The 16,614-nt window shown below is 32.5% G+C and overlaps 1 protein-coding gene and 1 long non-coding RNA gene across 2 annotated transcripts; one reads left to right on the top strand and one right to left on the bottom strand.

Annotated features, from left to right (window-relative positions):
- The first annotated feature begins 432 nt into the window (after positions 1–432).
- LOC145002096 (uncharacterized) lies at positions 433–1,090 on the top strand. Its single transcript, XR_013661802.1, has 2 exons — positions 433–897; positions 996–1,090. It is a non-coding gene; the product is annotated as an uncharacterized LOC145002096 (long non-coding RNA).
- Positions 1,091–1,487: 397 nt separating this feature from the next.
- On the bottom strand, positions 1,488–5,275 carry LOC145002095 (uncharacterized). The gene is made up of 3 exons (XM_078961394.1): positions 4,672–5,275; positions 2,771–4,578; positions 1,488–2,041 (listed from the first exon to the last, which is right to left on the bottom strand). Exons 2-3 carry the CDS (start codon positions 4,427–4,429, stop codon positions 1,676–1,678), a joined length of 2,025 nt encoding a protein of 674 aa, XP_078817520.1. The 5' UTR covers positions 4,430–4,578; positions 4,672–5,275; the 3' UTR covers positions 1,488–1,675.
- Positions 5,276–16,614: the final 11,339 nt, after the last annotated feature.

The following is a 16,614-nucleotide window of genomic DNA, read 5'->3' on the forward strand; positions in this document are numbered from 1 at the left end:
CAACTCAACACGACATGTTTGTCATATCTATGATCTCCAAGATTATCTGTAAATGACAGATAGTTACTTTATTTCAATTCAAATGTTGTTTTTTGCCCTTCAATTCAAACTATTCATTTGTCGAGTTAAGTTGATTAAAATTAAACAAAAGCATGAAATCATAAATTCACCTTTTTGTTAATAAGCATCAGAAAAACCCAACCATAATCAATATGGCCTAATGACAATCAACTAGTATGAAACTCTTTAAAATTGAGTTGACTTATATTCGAATCCTACATGTTTCAAGCTTAAAAAGTGATCAAAAAAAGACAACCGAAAACCCATAAACATGCCTCCAAGTGTTGGTTCCAGGTTGGATGCTTAAACCTTTTATTACTCCCCTAGCCACTTATGTACCAAAAAAGCAAAAGCATATCTTGGTGGGACAAAACATGAGTGCATTGTGCCCCCTACCAAAGATCTCATACCAATTTTGGACTTATTGTTCACTATTATAACATATGATCAGACTTCAGAACCTCCATTTTTCATGATCAAATTTCTTCATAGGAAGGAGATGGAGTTGTACTCTAAGCTTAATTACATGTACCCTGGAAGCATCCACAAATAATCGATGCAATTCTCGAGTCTGCTCCAGCTATGCATCATCATCAGACTCCAACAAAAGAAAACCAGAACAAGAAAGCAACAACAGATTACAGATCAAGTAACAAAATCAAAATCAGCAAAAGGAGTTTGATTTCATAAACCAAGATCAAGGGAAGATCAACGGTATCAAAAGCAAGTCCATGATTAACATTTGATGGGACTGATCATAGAGGAATACTAATTAAGAGTAAACTTGGCTTGATGATCATGGCACAATATTGCTCAAGTTAAAGAATTTGAACCCAGGTAAACCTTACAATAATCATCTTTTGATGTTTTTGTTTCCTGTTTTTGGCATTTTACCAAGATCCAAACTAAAGTTTTGGTCTTTGTTCAATTGATAGTGTGTCGGATGATGGATAGCTAGGGGAGGTTCAAAATACACGTATATGTGTAATTCTTGAAAGGTTAACTACAAAAAATAGCAAATACAATTTCATTTATTTGTTGATTATAACATTCTGTTTTCATCTTTTTTTTATTACAACAATGTATTTTGAAAAATATACCAAATTATAACAATGTCATCTAAATACAGAGCAATTTTAACTATTATAGTTGGGTAAATTTTTCAAAATACAATGCCTTTATAAGAAAAAAAAACTTGTGAGATGCTAAAATAAACAATGAACAAAAGTACATAGCTATTTCATTCGTTTAGCTCATTCTTTAATTATGGGTTGTTGTGTACCTAATTCACATTGCACTTGTGAGATTGTTAGAAAAAAAAACTTTTTTTATGCACAAACTAGTGAAAAAGATGGATAAAAAAGAAAAAACCAAACGCATTGACCACAAAGTCAAAACAATCAAATTCCACAATGGCTACGAAGCAATTCAAGAATCACAACTTCAACTTTTTATACCCCCCACAATGATTTACTGGAGTCTCAACCCTAAGAAAGACTCACAAGTCATGGCTCCAAACTTCCTTCTTTAAACTAAGTGCAAATTAGTAAAACATTTTCAATAAAACAATTTTAGCCAATAATTGGTATTATATCTCAAATATCAATCAATCAAATCATTCTTTGATTTGAGTTTGAGTTTGACTTCTTCCTTTCTTTGATTTGTTCTTCTCCTGCATTTTCTTCTTCTTGGCTTCTGCACTGATCCATGTGTAGTCAGCAGGAATAGCAAAAGGGTCTTGAGTAGTTTCGATTCTACTGCTTGAAGCACCAGATGATGAGCTGGCACGGTGGTATGGAGTTTTGATCCACTGGAACCATGATGATGATGACGTGGAGGATTGATTGGCCATCGATGGGCTGTCACGATCGCCACTTGTCGGACTTGTAGGTGGGGTTGTGAATTCATCCAACGGTTGTAGCTCTTCAAATTTTGTGAAAGTAACTAAAACCCTTATGGTCGGGATCACTGGAATTGCTACCTGAAAACATCACATTATTATTATCACCCAGAAAATAATATCAGTATATAAAAACTTTTGTAAATCTGTGAATTTAAAATAGCAAAACTTTTACACAAGATTTGTGTTATAAAACTTTGCAATTTTTCAATTCATTCCATGATGGAATTGGAAAAGAGTACACACACAAACAGGTTTATTATGAATTCCAATGGAATGAACCATTCCATTCCTTTAAAGTCCATCATGAATCAGATTCAACCACAATAACAACTATAAATGAAAAATACAAATCCTTTATAACATGAAGATGTCCATCTAACATTTCAATAAATCTTATTTCTAGTATCACCACGCATTATGTTTATAAACAATGTTTATTTCATACAATATGGCCACTTCTTACATATAACCGATTAACCAATTACAAGCAAAAAGGTTATAAAAATTGCTCAGAGTACGAAATGCCGATGCATATTTTGTATAACAATGAACATTATTGCATAATATGGGGAAAAAAAAACGTAAAACTTCATTGCATAAATAAGAAATTAACCCATAGATAACATAAGAAGTAATTTTAGTCTCTATCCTTTTAACAATTCGTTTTGTTGCACGTGCAGGGTTGCAGCTACTATGAAACTGATACTAAAAACCCATTCATTACCCTTCAGACAACCACATCCAAACGCCAATCACAAGTCTAACAAATTTAATAAAAAAATAAATAATGAAAAATTTAAAAAGTACCTTAACAGGAAAAGTCCCCATTGGAAGCTTTGTAGTAAGCAAATCTCTCAATCTCCTTATCGCCTTAACTTTATTCGCTAATATATCAAGCAAAGGCAAAAGCTCCTCAGTTCTCAAAGGAAAATTAGGAGCAAGCCAAAGAATCGGCCTTAACCCTTTTTTATACTCATTCTCACGACTTCCATCTTTCCTTCTATTCCCACTTGTTGACCCATTTGAAGAAGACGCCTTCAATTCCTTCACTTTCCTACTTTCATTTTCTTTCACAGTCACCTCCATCGAATGCCTCCCCGGTTGAATTTGACCTTGACCTTGACTTTGACTTTGACTAGGGGGTGAGTCACCGAGAAGATCACTAACCTTTTCCTCTAAACATAACGACCCACGCGGCGGTGCCACCCCCGGTGCACCCTTTCGACCACCCCGGTCAACTTTATTCCCGCCTTTCCTCCACCCATCGAACCACCCTTTTTTATCTTTCTCAATTTTAATCTCACCACTTTTGTAACTCGGTACATCTTCAATTGGAATATCGCGTTGTTCAAAACAACTATGTCGATGCCCGATCACGTTTTCGTTATTTTCGTGGCCAAATTCGGAAGAATCAAACTTTAGTGCCGCCTCGAGTTGCTTCCGCTCTTCGTCTGTTAAAATCTCGTTAAGTTCCTCGCTTTCCGTTTCGTTTTCATTACACGATGAAAAAAACTCATCGTCTGACATGGCACCCGGGACCCGCCTAGACTTTATACTCACAACCACATTATGCATATCATACACTTTACATTTCCAACTCCCAACCGATTCTGTTTTCTCCTGTCTGCGCCACGTCATCTGAGGTAAAAGAACCGCTTGTGTCACATCAATCCCCGGGCGGAATATATTTGTCTGAGACATGGCTTGGACTTCCTGTTGCACCTCCGCGTCAGAAGCCGGTGCACCTGCGCCATCTAACGCGTTCATCACTTCTTTGTTTTTGTGTGAGATCATACAGAGGGACCCGGGCGGGACTTTTCCGTCTTCGGAACCGTCTCCTAAGAATAAAACGGTTTGATCCGCGCGTTGAATACGGAATCCGTCGAAACCGGCTAATGTCATATCTGCCCTTAGATTTGCGCCGCGTTTCCAGATTTTGTAGGTATCGGAAGGGGCAATTCGGGAAATGAACGGGATGACTGAGCTTTCGAATTGGAAAGTGATTTCCATGTAGAAATCACGCATTCGTCTCATTGTTCCTACTAAACGAGGTAATCTGCGACACCATTTAGCCCAGGCGATTGGTTGATAATGTCTGACTATGATTCTAGCGATTACTTCTTCTCTGTTGCATATAGCTTCTTGTAGAGCACTCCAGCCATGTTCGTTTTGTAAGCTCCAATCTGCTCCGGCAAGCATGAGCATTTCTGTGGAGGTGACGTCACCAAGTTTGACTGCTAGGTGAAGTGGGGTGTCGCGATTAGGGACGTCGCGTCGGTCGATTACGGAGGAGATTGTATCGGCTTTGGCTTCCTCGGTTAAAGAGATTGATTCGTTGTGGATCTCTGATGGGTCACAGAGGCGTGGAAGTCCGGCGATGATTTTTCTCAGACCACCGTAATCTTTTGTTACTACGGCTTTGTGTGTCGGGCTATGGGAATATTTCGTAACGTCGATGGCTGCCATCGTTAAAATTTTGAACCCAATGAAACCCTAATGAAACATCCGAATAAAGAAAAAAACGGAAGGCGGAAACTATAGGGTTTCCTTCGAATCTCAGCGATACGGATTACAGCTTCAGTCTGGCAGCCATCGTTAACATTCACTGAAATCAACTAAATTGAACAAAAAGACAGCTGTATTTGCATCAAGTTGTTACAATGGAATAAATGTAAATTACAAGGGTTTCACGAATGAAAAAATCTGACCTTTCTTATAATTTATCCTGGGTCGTTTGAGTAGGCGGCAGACGGAGATTGATGAGAAAAAGGACTTGGCTACTGAACTCCCACCACCAATACAAATATAATACTAACAGACCCTTGCGATCCAATCCAGATCAGACAAACCCCAAAACATGTGGGGAGGTGGGGTTTGAAAAATATTTAAAAAATCACCAGAAATAGGGAAATCTTCAAGGGTTTTGGGAATCTAAAGACGGAAATTGAAAAGGTCACGACGAGAATCAGACGCTATAAAACCCAAACCCCACCATTCAAGCAAGGAGGAGGAAACCGTGTGTGTGGAAAAAGAATAATAAAACTGAAGGAAAGTATCAAATAATTAAGATTGGGACTTTATCAGGCATTTTCTTTTAATGGAGAGAAGGAAAGGGTGTAAAGTCTAGGGACAATTTTACAGATTCATAAAAGGTTGAAGAACAAGAAGAAGAAAGAAGAAGAAGAGGACGACGATGATAAGGGTAAATTTTTGGGTCAGCTTTAAGTTGGGGGAAGGGGCAAAGGTCCCGTTCTTTTTTTACTTTTAATTCAACAGATAAGAACACGGAAGGAGTATCGTAGTGAGAGAAGGAGAGCGCGTTTTAAATATAGTACCCTATTTAAATGGAGAGTTACGTTATAAAATAACAAACTCGTAATTTCGGCACTCAACTTTCATTCTTTCAACAATTGTCCCACTAATTCTAATGAAATTTAAGCATGTCATTGTACCTAATTTTTGCTCTAATATTAATTTTTTTTTGGGATTTATTACATCGAAGATCTTATTTACGGTTTAAACCTAAACTTTTGACTATTTTAAATGGATAGTGATTTGCACACAATATTTTTTAGCTATACATAATAGTTTATATTTTAGACGATTGTACAATACAATCACCTAAAACATAAATTGTTGTGTATATCTAAAAAGTGTTGTGTGCAAATTATTGTTCATTTTAATTGTTTTGTAGGTATTCACAAGGTTGTTAAGATCGGGATCCTACCTAGGATCGATTTTGGGTTTGCAAAATCAGGATCGAGATCCTAAGATCCCACAAAATAGAATATAATTTTAATTTATAATATTTAATCATGAAAACTATTTCAAACATTTAGTTTTTCGTTCAAAAGTTATAAAAACTTCAAAATATTAATCATAAGTCACAATAAAAAATGATAAATGGTAGATTGGTAAAGGATAAAAGACATAAAGTGGTAAAAAAAATTCATTTGCAAAAAAAAAAAAAAAAAAAAAAAAAAAAAAAAAAATCAAAGGAAGGTAGGATCGGATCGGATCTCGATCCTACCTACGATCTTACGATCCTACCCCAAATACGATCCTTTTACGATTCGGATCGTTTTTCATACATAGGATCGTAGGATCGTACGATCCTACGATCAGGATCGCGATTTTAACAACTATGGGTATTCAGTGATAAAATATGTAACATCTCAATAAAAGAAAATATAAAATCAACGTTGATATTATATAAATCTTCAACGCAGTGGCAACTCAACCTTATATTTTGTTGAGTTATGGCTTAGGGCCTCCAATTTTTACCCCATGTAACGTTCTATTTTCACAACCAAAAATTTTCATTTTAAATAAGGTAAAACTTCTTAATTATAAATCCATTTTTAAGAAAAACTATTTATTTTCAAATACATTTTCGAAAACCAGAGTAATATAAGAAACGCGGAATCCTTAATGTTGTTGATAAGTGTACAATATCGCATTCACCTTCCCACGATCACCGATAGAACCTGAAACATAAACAATTGGGTAAGCACAAGACTTAGTGAGTTTTCCCCCCAAAATACCACATACAACAAACATACTAGGATGCATAACGGGGCCACAATCATCGGATTGCAATATCTTGGCCCAGTCAGCCATCGGAATGGAATGCCAACATGCAATGTGTCCAATCAGTGACCGGATTGGAATACCCAGTCAACTCTCTATGCCTACGGCTTGCAACCGGCCCGCACTAGGTATCTTGGCCTACATCACACAATAGGACCTCCTCAACCTCAGTCACTACCATATGTCGACATATAAACAAATAATGATCAAGTAGGCACATAATACATGCAAATATCAATCATATAGTTCGTTATCGCCTACTAGATCTCTCATGTTACACTGCTCCGCTACCAGCTAACCATCATGGAATGCATAACCATAAGTAACTAGAGGTGATATAGTTACCCGAACAGATGATCCTACTCTAGAGCCACGACCAAAAAAGGAACATGAAAGAAAGCCTATATCAGGAGTTCTCATGCAATCCTACATGACTACGTACAATCCCTAGGACACTCCACTAAGCGATAACCCGCCCCTAACCAGTATACCACTATTATTGCATCTTATCACGCATGTGTGTGTATGTGTGTGTGTGTGTGTGTATATATATATGTATATATATATATATAGCAGATCCCCACAACATAACAGTATCTTATACACAAGGATACGTGACTAACTCAGCAAGGAATGCGTAACCATATGTAACCAAAGATGATATAGACACCCAGATATATGATCCTATTATATAGCCACAACCAAACAAGGATCAGGCAGGAAAGCCTAGATCAATAGTCCTCAGTCTATCCTACATGACTACATACAGTCCCTAGGTCATCCTTCTAATAAATGATAACCAAAACTAGTGGGCCGACATTGGTGACTTCGACTCGTAGGTACAGTAAGGAGAAACTCACCTCAGATGAAGAACTCCAAAATACTGAGACACACTTCCCTTTCTGTACTGCTTGCTTTTGCGAATCCACTGATCACCAAAACCAAGTAAAATCTTAATCAATAGTCAAAACCCTCAAGTTTGACCCAAGGTCAAATTTGGTAAAAAGTCAATGGTTAACGGAAGTCAATAAAAGTCAAAGTCCAAGGCAGGATGAGTACGCCCTACGTACTCCAACCTACATCACGCGTACGCGATTCAAGCCTAGTACACCAAGCATATTCCCAAGTATGCCCAATGTATGCTAGTTGATTCCAACTTTCCAGTTAAGCACTTTATCCCTTAAGACCTTCGTCCAGAGCTTAGATCTAGATTTAAATTAACATCCTAGATCATAAAGTTTCCAAATTTATGATTTTGCATGGCTATGAAGAGTCCAAATCCAAAACCCTAACTTATCATAAGATTCTAAACTTCATAACACATGCATAAATGAAAGGAAAAGGTTAAGATTGCATTTTTATGACTTAACACCCTCAAATATACCTGGAAATGCACCTCACAAGATCGGGAAGAATCCATACTCAAATGGACCAATTTATGGTACAAAAAGGACATAAATTTACCACCTAATCTTGATATAATGGAGGCATAAAGGTACAAACTTTATACCTTCTAGAGATGAATGAGGGATGAGAACTTCCATATCTAAAGTTGCTTCAAGCTTCCAAGCACTACCACCACCTTCTTCTTCCTTCAAAGGCACCAGAAAGCACACTCTTTAGCTCACAAGGCTCAAACTAGGGTTAGGGTTTCAAGGGAGGGTGTTGGAGATATGGAGGTTGGGAATGGAAGAGGTTTAGAGGAGTTAAGGAGTTTAAATAGGGCTCAAAATCCCATATTTAGGGATTAGGTTATGGTCGCGTACGTTCTTAAAGGCACGACGTAGAGATGTTTGTATGCCCAACGTACCACCCTCCTTCCAAATTCAACACAATTTCAAACTACCACAATTTCTTCGTTTCAACTCCCGTTTTGGCGTCCTTTATATGCACGGAAAGGTATTAAAGAGCCCCACAATATTATATAGATATATTCGACTAAAAACTTCTCGAACTAAAATTTGTTATTCGTGCAAGAAACCCATACTATTACTTTTCCCTTTTTACCATTCGGCCTAATACAAAAATCAAGGGTTAGATCGTACAACCATCATTATCACTTCCCAAAAGGTCTAAACTTTAACTCATTAAGGCCCAAAGCCTTTACACAATCAACTTTCAGCCTATGACCCTGAAATAGGAAATGACAAGAAACATGATGTTACACCCTAAATTCTCTGAACTTAACCCATATTAATATATCTTAAATCTCTATTAGTCCATTACTTATTGTCCGATAGGCCACATTACAGTGAGCGGTCATGATCCTTGAATTTGAAACGCATGTGGCACATCAATACGATCTTGAAAACCGAAACTCCACATTTATCTTCTATTCTTCTATCTTGATTCTCAATTCTTCAAATCCTCAACGCGAAACGGTTTGTGTTTCACGTCTTTTCCAATTTTCCATTATTTATTAGGGTTGCCAAATTAAGTTTAAATATTTGCAATTATCAATTGATTACATAATACAAAATTTTAATTATCAAGTCTTCAATACTTTTGTATGGCTTTTAATTTCCAAATATTTTCAAGGAAGCAGTCAGCGAGTCAAGGATGTCAAGTAGTAGGTATTTTCATTAACCCATTACTTCCAATATTCTATTTGTTCATTTGTAATTATTTTGGTGATTAAAAAAACATATACATAATAATAATAAAAATTAACTCTACCATATATAAACTTTTTAGTTTATTATTGTTGGTCCCAAGTTCGGATAAAGGTGGAAGGTTTGTAATGTAAAGTATTGTAAAGGCCAAAGGGCCCCATATATTTGGTTCGCTTATAGCCCCAAAACTGTTTGAGTCGCCTCTTCTTCAATAGTAATTAATGGCGGAGCCAAGGTAAAATAATGAGGTTGCACTAAAAAACGTGTAATACACAATAAGAAAAAAAGTGCAATTTCATTAGGCATAACAAAGTGACAAAATAGAGTATAGAATATATATTACATTTTAAAGTTCATGTCTTCGCTCTTTCATTTTCCGACAACAAGTAATTACATTTTAAGTCTTAACATTCTCAAATGCTTCCTTTTCTACACTGCAAATCAAAGCATCATTCATAAAATTGTTACATGTTCTATTACACAAATTGGTCTTCAACAACTTCATTACAGATATATATCATTCAATGGTTGCAATTGTGACGAGAAAAACCAAAGTTATTTTTACTAATCTATAAACCAAATGAAAAAGAGGTGTTTCCCTGTTTCCACCAACAAACGAGAGAGGTCCACAATTCCCTTCAAGTTAACAAATTTCTCATCAGGGAGCAAAGATTGGTGATAGATATCAAGTTACGCATTAAGATGCACCCTTTTTGAATCATCAAAATCATTTTTGTATATCTCGCTTAACTTCAATAACTTTGATTTATCAAACCTAGAAAATGATTCACAATTACTCAAAGTCTCCATGTTCTTTATCAATTTTGTGCCAACTTCACTAATCGATCCCCAAATTCTTGAATCTGCATATCCAAAACCGTGTTAAAAATCATAACTTCAAAATGATGTTGATTAGTCATATTGATCATATTGCATGGGGTAACATAATATTCCAACTCGGGCAAGAGAAATCTCTTCTTTCAACCACATACCTTCATAATAATTTGTGGAAACCTATCTTTTCTCAAAACTAGCAATGCTTTTTTTCCCTTTTACTAATGAAGTCGCTTCCTCTTTGACATATATAAGTACATCAACAACTTCTACAAACAAATTCATCAAACGTACAATTGTTATATAATGTGAACCCTATCTAGTATCTCCAACTCGGGCAAGAGAAATCTCTTCTTTCAACCCTCTTCCTATTTCAGTTTCACCAATGCCAATTTTGGCTTCAACTCTTTCTTTTTGCATCTCTCGTATCATATTTTTTCTCTTACAAGAACCACAAACCACAATAATCACCAAAGCTAGTTATTCAAATAATTCTTCAACATCATCATTTGCTACTGCCACAACAATTAACTAAAGTTGGTGTACAAAACAATGTATGTGATATGCAGAACTATTTTCTTTTAATATCAAAGATTTTAATCCGTAAATGTGCCACTTATATTACTTGCTCCATCATAACCTTGTCCCCACCTATTTATTTCAAAAAAAATTAATAAAAGATATAAGACATAAAACTATATATATATATATATATATATATATATATATATATATATATATATATATATGTATGTGTACACTAGTTTATAACCTGTGGGAACCATGGTTATAAAATTAATTAAACTTTATAATAAAAATTTATAATTATTAATCAATTATTTTAAATAAGTCATTTTAAATAAATTATTAATTAAGAGATATATCAAAATTTCAAAGTTATTATAACTTCAAAGTTAACATATAATTAGAAAATATAAATATAAATTTTGAAATGAGTTGCCTAATATATCTAGATGACACATATCATAATATTAATGAGGAGTTGTATTAGAGTTACACTTGTCAAAAGGAGATTAAAACTATTCATTTACTAGGTGTAAGACTAGGGCTGAGCATGGGTCAGTTTTACCCCAAAACCGAACCCAAACCAATGAACATCGGTTTCTGAAAATTTGAACCCAAACCAACCCTAAACCTATGGGTTCGGTTTTATGGTTTATCGATTTCTAAATCGGGTTTTCAGGTTTCATTTCTGTTTATGAAAGATGTGGGACAAAGGTAATAACTTAATAATTCTCAAGAGGATATATGTTCTGCTTATCTAGCTACATTTCAATCATGTGCCAATGTGGGATGGGATTATCTACCTGCGAAAATAAAAGAAGTGAAATATTGCCACACAGGTTTCGAACTTAAAACCTCCAGGAAAACACACGAGAGCCTTACCCACCTGAACCAACTCATGCTTTTGACATTACTTCGCTAAACATATTTATATTTGTATATAAATTATATATTTTTATAAATAATAGATATAATCGGTTCGGTTCGGTTTCTATTGGTTTTACCAAAACCCAAAAACTGAACCCAAACCGAAATTATCGGTTTTCAAAAAATCTAAACTCAAACCGTCGGTTTATGCTTCGGTTTCAGTTTCTCGGTTTCGGTTTTTATCGGTTTTTCGGTTTCCAGGTTTGCTTTGCTCACCCCTGTGTAAGATCCATATATTACTTAATTAAAAAAATTAAATATGAAGGTCTAAATATTTAAGAACTTTGGATTTATAAAAAAATAAAGAAAAATAATGAATTATTAAAATTGATTTTTTTATCTTTTGAATTTAGATAAATAAAGAAAATAAACTAATGAACTTTAATTTGGGGATTTTGAAATAATAAGGTAAGTTAATTAATGAAATTGATATTCATTTATTACTACATTTATTGTAGTTATTACATTAAAGTATTATGTGAAATTTATTAAAATAGAAAAAAACTCATAAAATGATATGTGGAAAAAAAATTAATTTAAAATAACCATAAAATAACATTTGGCAAATTGAATGATAGTGTGATATGTGGCAAAAAAAAAAATACATTCATTTATTAATATACTAGGTGTGAAACTCGTGTATTACACGAGTTTATTAAAAGAAAGTTTTTGTAACCACAAAAACCATGTTCATAAAAAAATAAGTAACGATTGATATTTGTGACATTTTTGTAAATCGCATGGACTATTTATGTAATTTGGTATTAATTAATCTATACTAATAAAATTAGTTAATATGAATTCACGAATGGAATGTATTATCTACATTTTAATTAATATATTAATAGAAAGAAGAATTCAAAAATAGAAAGTTATTATGTACATTAATTAATATATTTATAAAATTAATTGACTTAGGGTGACATTTAACAGGTGAGATTTGAACAAAAAAGAAAAACTATAAAAATGACAAGTGGATATTAAATAATTCAAAAAAATCTAGAAAATGACAAGTGTCAAAATGAAGGAAAAGATGACATGTGGCAAAATCATTCTTATTTATTAGGATAGACTAGGTGTGAGACTCATGTATTACATGAGTTTATTTAAAAAAATTAAATATGAAATTTTAACAATTTGAAAAGTTTGAATTTATAAGAAAAATGAGAAAAAGTTTGAATTATTAAAATTAATGAGACTTTAATATATTGAGTACATTAAATATATAAACATTTTTCTAATAAATACCTTATATATATATATATATATATATATATATATATATATATATATATATATATATATATATATATATATATATATATATATATATATATATATATAGGAGTATGATCAAATGAGAACACCTAAATGGTTGAGAACGCGAGAACAGATCTGGACCATTTAAATATTTAGATCTAAGGTTATTATTAAACGGACGATTTATGAAAAATTCTAAAACTACGGGCATTAAAGTGTAACTTTTAAATTGCCAGAAGGGCATAATAGGAACTGCAAATTTACATATTTCCTACAATTTCTCACCCTCTCTCCTCTTTCCGTTCATAATCTTGTATCTATCTCCCTCGCTCTCTTTCTAGGGTTTCAAAATAAACGCCTCTCTCAATGAATTCGGTTCCCTTTTCTTCCCTCTCTTCCCATCGATCGATCCTCTGCCGTCTTACCCCAACTTCAGGTTTGAACCCACGTATCAAATCAGCGACATTGGATTCTAGTTCCATAACAATCATCGACGATCCGACATCGGCTTCCGCTTCAGAAGAAGAAATTCCAGCGAAGATTCGGCGAAGATCGGCGCTAGGGTTAGCGTAAACAACCAAGGCATCAGTACTTTATGTTATTTCGTTCAAGACATCAGTTAATGTTATTTCGTCTCCGTGGTCGACGAGGCTGAAGAGGAGGAAAGGAGGAGGCAGCGAGGGGTGGGTTTTTGGTCTCGGTGGATCGAAGATGGGGCATCTTTGGTGATTGGTTGGATCAAAGAGAAGAAGAAAAGAGAATGGAAGCAGCGGGATGTAGGGTCTGCCATTGGTTTCCGCCTCCGGTGACAAAGCCCCGATATTGGGTTGTTTGGTGATCGAGAAGGGTAACAACGATTCAAAAATAGGTAAGGGTTCCTTTTTTTTGTTCTTGTTTGATTTGGCAGAACTCAATAGGCTGAAGTGGGTCTTTGAAGGCTCAAGTGACAGCCTTTACAATTGATGGAAAAGATAGCCACACAATGTTGTAATCAGATTCAAGGTAAAAGGTTGTGCACATAAGCAGTTTGATGATATGCGTGAGAGGGGTATTCATTTATGAATAGCAGGGTATTCATTTGCTAATAACAATGTATTCATTTGTAAATAGCAGCGTAATCATGTGTGAATGAGTGTATTTTATTTATGATTAGAGGTATTGTTTTATTCATTTGTGAATACCAGGGTATTCATTTGTTAATAACAATGTATTCATTTGTAAATAGCAATGTAATCATGTATGAATAAGTGTATTTATATATGATTAAAGGTACTCTTTTATGAAGAAATGATAATTTTTACACCCCTTTTATTTTCAATTAATTAAAAGAAAGGAAGTGGATTATTTGTAAATTGATATGTATTCATTTGTGATTGCAGTACTATTAGTTTTTTTGAAAAAAAAAATCGTTTATGAATACAAATGTATTGATTTGGGGTTGGATTTCTATTAACTTTTTTGAAAAAAAAAACGTGAAACATGAGAAAAAAATTTAAGAGAAATAGTTAAATTTTTTTAGTTTTAATTTTTTTTTGATAAAAATGTTTTTTTATATTTCATTAATAAGAAAAATAAAAAATCAAATATCTCCTTTTTTGGTAACTGATCCTAAATTTAAGGGAATTTGATTGATTTTATTTTATTTTAATTTAATTAAAATATGCTATTACTAATATGCTCTTATATATTGATTGGTCCAGAATTGTTCTCGCGTTCTCAACCTTTTAGGTGTTCTCATTTGATCCTTTTCATATATATATATATATATATATATATATATATATATATATATATATATATATATATATATATATATATATATATAACCATACATATTAAATGTGGAATTTTAATTTAATAAAATGAAAAGTACAATAAAATGACAAGTGGAAAATAGAAAATTCAAACATTTTAAAAAATTTCATGTGTCTAAATGAAGAGGAAGAGGACATGTGGCAAAAAGTTCTTTATTTATTAGGGAGGATTAGAATAGGTATATATATATATATATATATATATATATATATATATATATATATATATATATATATATATATATATATATATATATGATACATACTTATAAAGCTATTTTTTTTTTGAATCTCACGCATTTGAAACCCATTTTTTTAACTCTTTTAAACCACATTCATTTGAAACTTACTTTTTTAACTAATGAAACACAAAAGTTTTCTTAATTAAGATTTAACACTCAAAAGTTTTATAACTTATAATATGTTTAATTAGTATTTAGTAAAAAGTTTGCTATAAAAAGACCAATCTTTTGGGAAGACATGTATATAAATCATATACAAGTTTTAGAAAGAAAACAAACTTAAAGGTTTTTGTGTTGGGTTAAGGTATTATGACCACTTTTAGAGATATGTTATTATATTAGAGCTTTTAATTTGTAAGTTTGTTATACTAATTCGTTTTTATATTTTTTTCGTTTTTGGATTATTGTAATACACTTTTGGAGATATGCTATTATATTAGAGCTTTTAATGTGTAAGTTTTTTATACTAATTCGTTTTTATATTTTCTTCGTTTTTGGATTATTGTAATATAGTCGTTGTATATTGTGGTTTAATCGTTAATATATTGATTATATGTTATATAAGGTGATGTCGAAAATATTTAATTAAATATTTTATATATGTCTTTTTTGTTTTGTAATTGTACCGTTTCAAAAAAATAATTAATTAAAACTCATACAATGCTATACTTTCCATCTCTCTCTCATATATATATATATATATATATATATATATATATATATATATATATATATATATATATATATATATATATATATGTATGTATATAGTATAATAGAGGTCAAAACACTTCAATCAAAATTCATTTAAAATCTAATATTTCAAATGTTTTTTTAATAATGATTGTAAAAATTTCAACATGTATTACTTAATTGATTGATTAATAAAAATATTAATGATTTGAAACTCCTAACTCTTAAACTTATATTATTTAATTTATTAGTTAACTAAAATATTTTTCCTACATAAAGATAACATTTTTATGTTTGGTTACTCGTATTTGTTTATGTAATTAGAAAACAAGTTGTCCATAGAATCATTACTTCAATTTCACATAGGAATCGATACCACTAGAGATGTATGTTGTCTTTAACCAGTGGTAGGAGATCCACATACACTTTTTAATTATTTATGTTAATGCTTAGTGATATCTATTTTATATTCCTATTCACCTTAATTTTTAGGTACAAATTAAGGAAGATGGTTCTCGGCACACCAACATAAAGTCAAACGTACACCTTGCAAAATATGTAATTAAAATTAAATATCATATTTACTAATTGAATTATTTTAAAACTTTTGATGACATTTATGTATAATGATATATTTTGTATGACTTTATTCTTAATTTCAATGTTTAAGATTTGAAACTTCATATATGAAACATTGGATGTTTTGGTGTAATATAAATAGTATAATACAAAGTTTATTAGTTCAATATTGTTTATTAATATTATTTATTAGTTCAATATTGTTTATTAATAGCTCATTCAAAACAACTTATTTCTTATTTTATCTAAAAAATATTATCGAACATAATAAAAGTAGATTATATTAATATTATACAAAAACTTATAATAGATATTGGATATTATAAAAGTAAAAGTAAAATTTATAAGGTATGGAATATATTATGTTATAAGTAGCCATTTTTCCTATCTCCTCATGCATTTGAACCCCCCCCCCCCCCCCCCCCCCCCCGCCCCCCGCCCCGCGCGTGCGCGCACATTTTCACCTTTAAAGTAATTAGTCACACAACATGAAAGGTTTCATAACTTATATAATATGTTTAATAAGTAACTAATGGACGGTCTACTATACAAATGTTATTCTCTTTGAGTAGACA

The sequence above is a fragment of the Lactuca saligna genome, chromosome 6, assembly GCF_052625555.1.
Source record: "Lactuca saligna cultivar CGN05327 chromosome 6, ASM5262555v1, whole genome shotgun sequence".
In the NCBI taxonomy this organism is placed as follows: domain Eukaryota; kingdom Viridiplantae; phylum Streptophyta; class Magnoliopsida; order Asterales; family Asteraceae; genus Lactuca; species Lactuca saligna.